The 12,983-nt window shown below is 39.1% G+C and overlaps 1 protein-coding gene across 4 annotated transcripts in view; it reads right to left on the bottom strand.

Moving 5' to 3' along the window:
- Window positions 1-999: 999 nt before the first annotated feature.
- Window positions 1,000-12,983, bottom strand: part of Qser1 (glutamine and serine rich 1) — a 61,023-nt gene continuing 49,039 nt past the window's right edge. Inside the window, exons 8-12 of one of the 4 annotated variants that reach the window (XM_037205071.1) lie at window positions 11,284-11,457; window positions 9,777-9,874; window positions 6,372-6,524; window positions 4,283-4,378; window positions 1,000-2,044 (exon numbers count right to left, since the gene is read on the bottom strand). In XM_037205071.1, the coding sequence (XP_037060966.1) occupies window positions 1,904-2,044; window positions 4,283-4,378; window positions 6,372-6,524; window positions 9,777-9,874; window positions 11,284-11,457 (662 nt within the window). In that variant the 3' untranslated portion in view covers window positions 1,000-1,903. The remainder of the gene's footprint in view (window positions 2,045-4,282; window positions 4,379-6,371; window positions 6,525-9,776; window positions 9,875-11,283; window positions 11,458-12,983) is intronic. The other 3 variants (XM_028877888.2, XM_037205069.1, XM_037205070.1) reach the window with 3 other exon arrangements.

Raw genomic sequence — 12,983 nt, forward strand, 5'->3', positions numbered from 1 at the left:
AAATGAATCTCATGATTTTCGACCCTGGAGAGAAACTTCCATTACTTGGCACTACTGAGTCTAACAGTAGGTACAAATGTTAAGGAAATTGCTTTTAATAAGATAATCACCAGAAATAAATGTTAGCATAACTCATGCTCATTTTCACCCAATGTAACAATGTTTTATTCTTAAATCAAGTGGCATGTTCACTTCAACTCTTTGTCGGCTTACTGCCTGTTCTCAAATCGAGACAACAGGCTTATCCATGTAAGTATGTCTTATTTGGACAGTAACACTGCTTTCTAGACAAGGAGTAAGGCACTAAATGGTGGTAAAATAAACAAAGGTATGATGATTTACTTCTTTAGAATCCTAAAAAACGACGATCCTTTAGAATGACACTATTAAATCTTCTTCACAAACAAGGCATCCTGTTGGCAACAACAACAACAAAAAAACAATGCAAGGTCATGTTGAACCTAATACATTCACTGTCTTAGCTAAACCACTTGAAATGCTGTAAAACTTAAGAAAGCTACACTAGTGTGCTAAAGATTAAAGGCACCAAAGGAGAACTCCACTTCCAGTTCTGAGAGCTAGGAAAGCTGTGTGTAACACTGCATACCGTCTTATTAATTTTTCGTGTGTATGTGTGTATGAGTGTGCATGAGGACATGACTCACAGAAGTTGGTTCTCTTCTTCCACAGTGTGGGTCTTGGGAATCAAACTCAGTTTGTCAGGCTTGGCTGCAAGTGCCTTTACCCACTGGGCCATCAGAATGTATCACTAGTTAAGTTTTTGTTTGTTTGTTTGTTTTTGGGACAAGGTCTTAGTATGTAGCTCTGGCTGTCCTGGAGCTCACCATGTAGAACCAGCTGGCCTTGAACTCAACAGGCTAGCCTGGAGCTCACAGAGAGCCACCTGCCTCTGCCTCCCATGTGCTGGGATGAAAGACATGCCTACTACACCTGGCAGTAGTTAATTTTTACTTTGACAAATCAGTATAAATCAAGTGCTAGTTTGGTAAGAAATTTATTTCATGAAATATGAAATTAGTGCAGTGTTTCACACAGTCCCGTTTATAAAGCTAAACTAATTCTAGCACCAAATGAATATTCTGAGTAACAACAGGGCAAACAAAAACAGCCACCTCCAGACAGAATCTACCACGCAAATGACATGTATCTACACAGGGTTTACTGAAAACAATGAAGTATGGATAGAAAAATTAAAACCACATTTCCTTTGTGAAAAATACAACTATTAGTAAAATAAAATGTACAATTGAAAATTTTCCAAAGGAACAAACACATTATAAACAAAAATACTTTTCATTAAAACAGGGAAAATAGTATGTCACTTTTTTTTATCACAATAGAACTTGACACGAAAAGCAGTCACAGAATTGCACAGTTCCACACCCAGTTTCCTGGACATGTTAAAGGACTCCACAGAGCAGAACGCAGCTTCTGAGTTCCATGTTTTAAACTGAAGACACTCTCACACAGGATGTCACACCATACCAGATCCGTCTACACAATGTACACTACTTTGAACACTGTGACCAGGCGAATGCTTTCTGCCACCTCTTTTGTTCTGACACCAGTCATGGGGGAAGTCAGGTCACTTCAATGTTATTTCTCTAGCAATAAAATTATACTTAGTGCATGCTTATCATTTGTCAAAAGATGTCTCTGAAAATAAAAAACTCAGTCACCCCACAGTTTAAAAACTAGAAAAATCATTCATTCAGATAAAAGGACTGGCTTCCGTGGCAGCACCACTGTCCTCAGCAAAGGTCCTGGTCAAAGTCCCCTATGGTACTGGGCATGTCTGCAAGAGACCACTGCTGGAGATTTGATTATCTATGACACTATGACATTTCATTAGTGCTATAAAAGGTGGGATTTTGTGGAAATGTTAGGAACATTTCTGTTGTACATGATTTAGAAGTTCTCCAAATTTTTCAAATAGATCCTCCACCCACTTTACATTTTTCATACAAAGTTGAACAATTTCTTCCTGTCCTAAATCTTCATTTTTTTTCTGCACAGACGATATCTAAAATAAAGAAATAAGTTTTTGCATTAGTGTACACAGACCACTTTTTTTAGACTTAAATGCTTTCTAAGGTCTTATTAATGCACCTTCAAGTACTTACTTTTTAAATTTATTTATTTTTATGCACATTGGTATTCTGCCTGCATGCATGTCTATGTGAAGGAGTTGGAACCCCTGGACCAGGAATTACAGACAGGTATAAGATGTCATCAAATAGGCGTGAACTGGGAAGCAAACCTGGGGTTCTCTGGACGAGCAGCCAGTGCTCTTAACCATTGAGCCTTCTCTCCAGCCCATTATTATTATTTAAAGTGATACGGCCTTACTATGTAGTCTTGGCTGACCCAGAACTCACTATATAGACCAGGCTTTGAACTCAGTGATCCACCTGCCTTTGCCTTCTAAGTGTCAGGATTAAAGGCATGAACCAGCTTTTGGACTAATTTTTTTTCACCCATCCTTATTCCCAGCCATAGCAAATGGTTATTTCAGATGAGTTTTGATGAAATCAACTCCTGGTATCTTGGCTCCACGGGTGGGTAAATGTCTTGGTAAAGTGCTTCATGCTTTCTAATTCCTTCCAACTATATTAAAAAGCAATGATACATACTATTGTATATAAAATGCCTACAGAGGCCATAAGAGGGTGTCAGATTCCTTGGAACAGGAGTTACAGATGGTTATAAGACACCATATGGGTGCTATGAATTGAACCCAGGTCTCCAGAGCAGCTGGTGCTATAAACTGCTGAGCTGTCTCCAGCCCCCACAAATGACAAATACTGATGTCAACTCTATCTCAGACCAGTGTAACAAGAGTCAACATAGTTTACATCACCATTTTTGCTTTCTCCTTTGGACTTAGGAACATCTTCTATCTGAGGCTGTTGCCCAACACATCAGGTACAGCTCTGTGCTAATTTAATCTGGTAATTAGAAAACCCAGCACTGTGAGGCTGGAGAGGACTCCTCGGTTAAGAGCAGTTGGTGTTCTTGAAGACCTGGGTTTTGTTACCAGCATCCACATGGTGGCTCACAACTGTCTGTACTCTAGCTCCAGAGGATGCTATGCGCCCTCTTCTGACTCTGAAGACACACTACAAACACGGTGCACATACAAACACAGGCAAAACCCTTAACCACACAAAATAAAAACAGATTGAAAAACAAAAAACAAGAAACTATAGTATTGGTTAGGATAGATGTTACTGAGCCGGGCAGTGGTGGCATGCCTTTAATGCCAGCACTCAGGAGGCAGAGGCAGGTGGATCTCTGTAAGTTTGAGACCAACTTGGACTACAGAGTGAGTTCCAAGACAGTCAAGGGCTACACAGAGAAACCCTGTCTATAGAAAAACGAAAAACAAACAAACTTCTGCTGATGCCACACATAACCTTCTCATCTCAAAATTTATAACACCGAAAAAGTTGTAATTCTAATCTTCATTTCTCTCTTTTCCTTTTTTTTTTTTTTTTTTTTTGAGACAGGGTTTCTTTGTGTAGCCCTGGTTGTTGCTCTGTAGACCAGGCTGTTCTTGAACTCAGAGACTCATCTGCCCCTGCCTTCCAGTGCTGGGATTAAAGACATGTGCTACCGTACCTGGCTCAAAACACCATATATTATGGAATTGTAATCAAATGCTAGCAGCTTAAAAATACTGCCAGTTGTTGGTCGAGGTGGCGCACGCCTTTAACCCCAGCACTGAGGAGGCAGAAGCAGATGAATCTCTGTGAGTTCAAGGCCAACCTGATCTACAGAGCAAGATCCAGGACAGGCACCAAAACTACAGAGAAACCCTGTCTAGAAAAACAAATAAACAAAAAATACTGCCAGCTATACCTATCAAGTGAGGAGGCTTTCAATGCATCTGAGCACCAAGAGCAGAGGAACTCAAATCTAGTCATTACTTAGAAAAGAATACAGGCAAGTAAGTGCACACACATTTTATAATTCTTTTTAAAGCATCCACAAACACTGTAGTTAGAATCTCTAAGAAAATTCAGATGCCAGGTGGTGGTGGCACAAGCTTTTAAACCCAGCACTCGGGAGGCAGAGGCAGGCAGAGTTTGAGGCCAGCCTGGTCTACAGAGCGAGTTCCATCACAGTCAGGGATACACAGAGACCCTGTCTCAAAAAACCAAAAACCAAACAAACCAACAAAAACCAAACCACAAATAAACAAATAGAAAATTCAGAAAAACATGATATTTCATTTTTAAAAAATTAAAAAAAAAATTACCTCGTTCTTACATATTAGATAAACATGGTATTTATAATGATGGAGTGAATGATATAATGAATATAATTGTATTTTCTCTGGATCAACAGCAAACTCCTAAAAAAGAAAGAAGTTTACAGGTACTTTTCATGTAACAACAGAGCTAAGAATACTAGATCCAAAGTCGAATGACAACTTGGAAAATGACTTATATGGCTAGGTATGAGGCTGTATTGATACACACAGGAAGAGATTAAATATAAACTATATTTTAATTCATCCTTTATCATGTTATGAGTACATGTTATTTGAAAAACTAGCAACTAGAGAAAAATCTAAATAGAAACAGCTTTTTCTTTTGTTGAGCAGGATCTTACTCAGCAGCTTTGGCTGGCCTGAGACTCAGCTCCACCTGCCTCTGCCTTCCTAGTGCTGGGGTTACAGGATCTCTGTCTCTTTCTTCAAACTGGGCCCATGAGGCTGAAGGCTGAGGCTGGCCTTGAACCCCATCCTCCTGCCATCTGCCTCCCAAGTACAGCATGTAAATGTAACCAGTAACTACCATTCTAGATGTAGAGTAAAAGATTTCTATTATGGCTTCAGTGATAAATGTGGCTGGTGGCACATTACATAGTCTTTCATGCTCTTCCTCTAGGCTAAGCTTCAATATTTAAGTAACATTAATTTCTGACAAGAAAGGAGCCAACCAATACAAATTGACCAACAACATCCACCCCACACTAGTTTCAAAATTTTTTTCAATCACCTACAACTTAGATAACTTTGGGTTTATTGTCATGTATATCATTCCATCCTTATGCCCTAAATAAAAATTATATGAAGCATAGATTTTTGACTAGCTTTCACTATGACACGCATAGTTCTTTAGATTTAGTATTTTTGATTATGTATATGGGTGTGACTGAGCCACATCTCTAGTCCCTATTACTATAACTGTATTTGTTACACTATAAATACACAGTGTTTTGTTGTAGCTGTCTGAGAGACAATCAACAGATCTGTCTCTTCTTTGCAAACAGTAAATAAGTTTAAACCAAGAATCATGCATATGATTTGAATCCTAGCACTCCAGAAGCAGGTGGATCTATGAGTTTAAGCCAGCCTGGTTTATATAACAAATTCCAGGATAGCATGGTGAGACCTTATCTCAAAAAATGAAAGAAAAATATTAAATACCCCAGTTTTGTTTTGTTTTTGAAACAGGGTCTCTCTACATCACCCTGGTTGTCCTAGAACTCATAGAGATCCCACTGCTTCTCTCTGAGATTAAAGGTGTATGACACTGCATCTGGTCCTTGGGATTGCTCTTTTAAACTATGTTGCAATAACTATATACTTTTGGAGTGAATGGATTTCAATGGAAAATACCTTTTCTTTCTTTTTTTTTCTTTTTCTTTTTTTTTTTTAAAGATAAGGTCTCATAACACAGGCTACCCTTGAAAGTGCTATGTAGTTGAGGCTGTCCTCAAACTCCAGATCCTTCTGCTTCCACCTACTTAAGTGCTGGGATTCGGGTATGCACCACCAGACCTGAATTACTAAATACAGTTTTTGATGTGAAACTGTTATACTGCAGAACTATTTTCTGAAAAGTTAATAACTTAGACTGTAGAGATAAACAGATGTCATTCTAGTGACTTTACAGATATAACAATATTCAATCTTATGAAGTGTATAAACACACTAAAAATATGTGTTTCCAAACTATGTGCAGGTAATTTTGAACAGGTAAAAAAAAAAATCAATGAATTTTCTTGTTTACCTCCCCAAAATGCATATATACTTCAAAACATGTTACACTTAAATATTTTTAATAAGTTAAAATAGTTTTAAAGTTATATGCAAACATATAAACTTAAACATGGGATGATCTCCCTTATTAGTCTCTCTTATAAACTCTGTGAGCACTCACTATTGCTGGTACAGTTCAAGGCACACACAGGAGAAATAACAGAGTCCCCTCCTCAGAGTGCAGCTGCTTATTCCATCCTGGACGACCCTTCCAGACAGCACATCTGCTGCTGTCAATGGTGTTATGGGAGCTGTGCTAACTGGAAAAGGGATTCATTCATAAGCCATATGTACTTACCTGTGCAGACTTAGTGGTTGTTTTAGAAGTCCTTAGAGTTTTCTTATTATAAGCTTTGCCATTCATTTTTATTTTAGAAATAGCAGATCCTCCGCTTTTTGCTTTAGAGTCTCGAGTAATAATTGTTAGTTCAGGAAAACTTTCCAAAGCATTCTTTAAAATAATGAAGGATAATAACTGACATCAGAAGAAAACTAACCGCAATTTCCAGCCATTCAAAATTCACACACACACAAGCACACACAAACACAAATGCGCGAGGTCACAGTGGGATGTTGTTACAAATTCTTTGAACCTTTTCCCACAGAGTGAGGATTCTGTCTCCCCATTTCTTGAATCTAATTATATGGCCTGCTTTGTTTGTGAGCAACAGCACACTATGCTGAAGGAACTCCTGAGTTATTACCAGCAATGCCTCTTTGATTGTGAAATAAGGAAAATAGGGATATAGGCATTTCTTAAAATACCGCTTCCACCCTGACTAATAGCGTGAACCAGAGGCAAACCAGCTCCAGGGAAGTCATCAGACTCTAGATGAGGATGAGGACAAGGCAGTAAGAAGCACTGCTGTGTTTCCTGCTGCACTCCTCTGGCTTCTATGGACTGCACGGAAAGCACCTGTGTGAAAAGATCCTGGAGCAGAGTTTGATGGTGTTCTGACCATAGACAGGGAGCCGCCACTGATGATACACTGGCCACAGGCCACAACCATTTCTAGTCTAGTCTTTAAAATCCACTGACTTACATGCTTCGTAAGTCATTGTGACCTGAAAAGCTACATGCAATAACAGAAGAATCCCTGTAGACAAATGGGATGAGTTTGATCACAGTTTTCTAAAATCAGATTTAGCTAGCAGCAGCATGAATTTTTATGCATTAAGAGTTAAAAGTGGGGGCTGGAGAGATGGCTCAGAGGTTAAGAGCACCAACTGCTCTTCGAGAGGCCCTGAGTTCAATTCCCAGCACCCACATGGTGGCTCACAACCATCTGTAATGAGATCTGGCACCCTCTCCTGTATACATAATAAATAAATAAATCTTTAAAAAAAAAAAAAAGATGTTAAAAAAAAAAGAGTTAAAAGTGCTGCTGTTACATTTATGGGTCAGTTTTACTGTTATCTTCCAGACTTCCAATTTCCACAAATAGGTATTATGAGCCTGAAAAGAGTACATTAAAAAAAAAAAAAAAACTAATGAAAATTTTCCTTAGGTCTAAGTGTAACAAGGAACTGTCATTTGATAAACATAACAAATCTTCTAGCATATTTACTGAAGAGCCTCCATAAATTTCTACTACACTCCTTCCTCACGTTACTTGGGCTTTTATCATATACACTGGTGCTTTGCACTTAAAAATACCCTGTTTAAATCATTCTGGGTCTAGAATTGCCAGTTACAACAAGTAGAATTTAAAGTCTAAAAACAGATTGCAAGTTTGAAAACTATTGGCACTAGGTCACTGGAGATAAAAGGAGAAAACTTTTTAATGACATCCTGACAAGCAAAGACAGAGTGCTACTAACTGTAGAAGGCTTTAGGACATACTTTTAGAATAACCAAACCCGGGACTAGAGATGTGTCAGTGGTTAAACACTACCCTTGCAGAGGACCAGGTGTGGTTCCTAGCACCCACAAGGAAGCTTACAATGGCTTGTAACTCCAGTTCTAGTGGGATCAGACACTGTCTTATGACCTCTGAGGGCACTGCATGTCCATGTGCACTTACACACAAGTAAAACACCCATAAACATAAAAGATAGATAAATCTAAATTAAAAAGGCACCAATTTTATCATAGCTAGTGGAACAAAATATTTCTGTGATCTTTGCTTTATGTGAGGGCTGTATAGAGCACTGAACCTGAGACCTCATGTGTTTGAGGCAAGCATTCTATCACTCACTGAACTATATACCCCTACCTCTATATTACAAATTTCTTTTGTTTAGATTACTTTTTGTTTGTTTTTGAGATAGAATCTTATTATGCAGGCCAACCTGGCCTGGAACTCATGGTCATCCTCCTGCCTCAACCTCTAGATGTTGAACTTACAGGTATGCTCCACCTTGTTCTGATGGTGCTAATTACTCCTAAAGAAAACATTTTTTTTAATCTCCTATTTGAAGCATTTCAAAAAATCTTAACTTTCTTACAAACACATACAATTACCATCAATGGAAAACAAAAACAAACTTTGCCCAAGTAGACACAATCAAATAGTTCTAGATGTTACACATTAAAAAGGTAATCTGGGAAGTTTTCTGGACTGAGTAGCTTTTATGATAAATTTTCTGAATTCAGATTATCTTACAATTCTGTATTTCCGGTAACAAAAGTACAAACTTACATTTTTAAGATGCATTAACATTAAAAACTAGAATTCCTCATTTTTCTGCCTCCGCTAAGTGTTGGGATTATAGGTATGTTCCTACATACCCAGCTAATCTTTAATTATAAACATATATATAGTTTAAAAATATTTTAAAATTATTTTTTAGGCTTATTTTATTATTTTATGTATGAGTATTTTGCCTGAATGTCTATCTGTGAATCCTGTGTGCAGCAGAAGAGGGCACTGGAATAGAACCTGGGTCCTCTGGAAGAGCAGTACACATTCTCCTCTGTGGAGTCATTTCCAGCCCAGAATGTGTAAGCTTTTAGAAGTCATAAGAAGATTGCACGTACATTCTACGGGAAGTACATGCAAGCAAAACACTCATCCATACACAGAAAATAAAAATACATCTTTGGGGAAAAAAAAAGATAATAAAAGGAAATATAAGACTGGAATATAGCAGTTGAAGAGAATTACTTTTGGGAAACATGAAAAAAAATTTATAGGAGGAATGTTACATATAAATGACTAGCTGGGCGGTGGTGGCACATGCCTATCCCAGCACTCAGAGGCAGAGGCAGGCGGAGTTCGAGGCCAGCCTGGTGAGATCCAGGACAGGCACCACAACTACACAAAGAAAACCTGTCTTGGAAAAACAAAACAAAACAGAACAAATAAATGACTAAAAAAAAGAATTTGAACATAAAACATACACAAAAAAGCTAAAAACATGCTAAACAAACTCATAATGAATAAAAAAGAAATATTGTTACATTAAAAAAGATATAAATTACAGTGGTGCTGGGAGTGTAGTGCAATGGCAGAGCACTTGCCTAGCATGCATGGGGTCCTAGGTTCAATTCCCAGCTCTAGGGAAAACCAAAAACAACAACAAAACCAAAATCTGTGCTCAAAGAAAAAAAACACAACCAAACAACAACAACAACAACAACAAAACAAAAATAACAACAACAACAACAAAAAAAAAACCAGTATGACTTTACTGCATGTTTCTTTCTGCTTGTTTGGGACGACGGTTCTGGGTTTGCTGACACATCACCAAGAGCAAGTACCTTGAATGGCTGGTCCAAATGAAGATTTCCAAGAAGTCTTTTCCGGTTATCATTCAGCATTCCATCTATTTTTTTCATATGTGGTAAAAGTAGCTCATCTGAAATAACATTTCCAAAGGATAAACTATCAACATAAATGTTTGCTAACACCCCCCCCTTTTTTTTTCTTAAACCACCTATATATTAGAAGACATTAAAATTCACTGGCTTATGTAAAATGCAGCTTTTAAGAAACAGGCTTTTGCCAGGCAGTGGTGGTTCACACCTTTAATCCCAGCACTCAGGAGGCAGAGGCAGGTGGATTTCTGTGAGTTACGAGGCCAGCCTGGTCTACACAGTGAGATCCAGGACAGCCAGGGCTACACAGAGAAACCCTGTCTCAAAACAAAACCAAAATGAGAAAAGAATAGGCAATTAGCTTTCAAAACAGAGGTCAGCCTGCAAAGTAGATTTGATCATACCAAGTGTTGCCAAAGTCTTGCATCTTATTTCTTTGCACATTGTTTTTGAGACACGGTCTCATGATGTAGCTCATATAGAAGCTGGTATAGAACATGCTATAAAGACTAGGTTCGCTTCACTCTACCTGCCTCACCCTCTCAAGTGCGAGGATTAAATGTGTACATCACCACGCCGGGCACCTTAGCTCAATTAAAACAAAAGGATGACCATTAGAAAGATGATTCATTTCTCTCAACTTCATTTGTTATCTAACAATAATAATACTACAAAATACAAACATTCTAAAATTCTATAAATTCTGAGTATAAAACACTGAGTATGAACAAGACTTGTTTTTCTGGCTAGTACTAGAGATGAGGCCAGGGCCTTGCACACACTAGTTAGGTAAGTGTCTTATCATTAACTACAACCCCACTCAGAGATTTCCTTGGTTGGTTTGAGATTGGGTCACGCTATGTAATTCTAGTTAGCCTGAACTCAATACCTAGACCAGGTTGGTCTAGAACTCAGAGAGATACACCTGCCTCTGACTCCTGAATGTTGTGATTAAAGGTATGCACCACCACACCTAGCTGAGATATTCTCCATTCAGTCTAATTTTGGGCAAAGCCAAAGGAGGGAAAGAAAAATTATTACAACCCATTGTCAAAAATGAGTCAAACTTGTTGTGTTAGAAAAGAGGATGAGTGTGGTGGCTCACACCTGTAACCCTGTCTCAACCCCCCCCCAAAAAAAACAGAAAGGGGGGGAGAATAAAAATACAACAGTAACAAATCATTTTTGATATTGTACTAAATACCTGAGGTTATTAGACTGTTAATTTCCCAGTACAGTACTGGCATTACATATGCCATAACATAATATATAAATAAGTAACAGCAAGCATTGGGGGAAATGTCATGTGTACTTATACTTAGCACTTGGGAGGCACAGGCATGTGGATCTCTGTGAGCCTTGTCTATAGAATAAGACATTTTAAAACAAACAAAAACCCCAAGAGTAAATAACAAAACAAAGGAGATGACAGTGAGAAAATTCACTTAACAAAGAACTTTTGAATGTGCTCCGTAGCAGGCCATACCGTTGCTCTTTTCTAGGGCTTGCATAGTGTCTGGATCCAGAGCAATGCTAACAAGCAACTCCATGTAACTCTTGAAAGTCTCCTTCATTGCTCTTGTGTTCAGAAAACGCGTGACAAAGGGAGCTGGAGGATCCAATTCTAGGACGAATAAGAGAGAAGATACTAAATTCTTCCTTCCTGACAACTTTAACATTATTTTTCTTTATAACAGTACCCTCTAAACAAGACTGAAGACATTTCTATTTTTTTGGGGGGTGGGGTGGGGGGGGCGAGACCAGGTTTCTCTGTAGTTTGGTTGCCTGTCCTGGAACTTGCTCTGCAGACCAGCCTGGCCTCAAACTCACAGAGATCCGCCTGGCTCTGCCTCCCAAGTGCTGGGACTAAAGGTGTGTGCCACCACCGCTCGGGCAGTTCTAATTTAAGCCTTTCTGATTCTTTGTTTAGAGACAACCCAGGCAGTGTTGGGGAGATACCTCAGTCAATAAAGTGCTAGCCATGAAGATCTGAATTCAGATCCCCAGTTACCCACATTAAAAAGCTAAGTGTGAGCCAGGAGGTTGTGGCACACACTTTTAATCCCAATAATCGAAAGGCAGAGACAGGCAGATCTCTGTGCGTTTGAGGCCAGCCCGGTCTACAAAGGGAGTTTCAGGACAGCCAGGGCTACACAGAGAAACCTTGTCTCAACAACAAAACACCAAACAAAAGCCAAGTGTGATTGGCACACACTTCTAATTTCCAGGCTGGGAAGGTGGAGACAGGAGGATCCTTGGAATCTGTTGGCCAGTCAGTCTTGCCCAATCACCACACTCCAGAATCAATGAAAAATCCTGTCTCAAAAAGTAAGTTGAGGGGCTGGAGAGATGGCTCAGGGGTTAAGAGCACTGGCTGCTCTTCCACTGGTCCTGAGTTCAATTCCCAGCACCCACATGGTGGCTCATGACCATCTATAATAAGATCTGATGCCCTCTTCTGGTGTGCAGGTATACACTCATATATAAAATATAAATAAATAAAAAATTTTTTAAAAAAAGTAAGTTGATAAGGAACAGAAGAAGGCAGCAGACACCAATCTCTGGCCTACATATGTACATATGTATCAACACATATGACTGTGCAAAGACACATAAGCACAGACATAAACATCCCAGATGAATAGTTGTGGTAGTACACACCTGCAGTCCCAGCAGTTAGTAGGTGAGGCAGGAAGATCAGGAGTTCAAGGTCATCATCAGCAATTCACCAAGTTTAAGGCTGCCCTGGTTGCCACATAAGAAAGAATCACTCTAGAGCTGGTTTTGTTCTGCTGATGCAGGGTTTTGCCCTCAGCAGTCTTCAAAAGCATTAACTTCCCAAGTGCTGAGCTTACAGGGATGTGTCACCAGGCCAGCACTGCAGAAAGCCTAGATGGTCGCTTTCTCAAACAGACTTTTACCACTTTGCTTGTGGTGGAGTTAAGAACGGCGTTAAAGGGTACACTTATAAAAAGCTTCCCAGGTGATCATGAGGCTTGGTACCACTGTAGCCTCTGACACATAGGCCACATAAGAGCCAGTTTCTCTTTTGACATCCCACACCTTAGACCTCTGCTGCTACCTCTTACAACTATAGTTTCAATGACTTCTCTATGTCTAGTAAAGAAGCCAAGAGGTGGCATAGTGAAG

The sequence above is a fragment of the Peromyscus leucopus genome, chromosome 4, assembly GCF_004664715.2.
Source record: "Peromyscus leucopus breed LL Stock chromosome 4, UCI_PerLeu_2.1, whole genome shotgun sequence".
NCBI lineage: Eukaryota > Metazoa > Chordata > Mammalia > Rodentia > Cricetidae > Peromyscus > Peromyscus leucopus.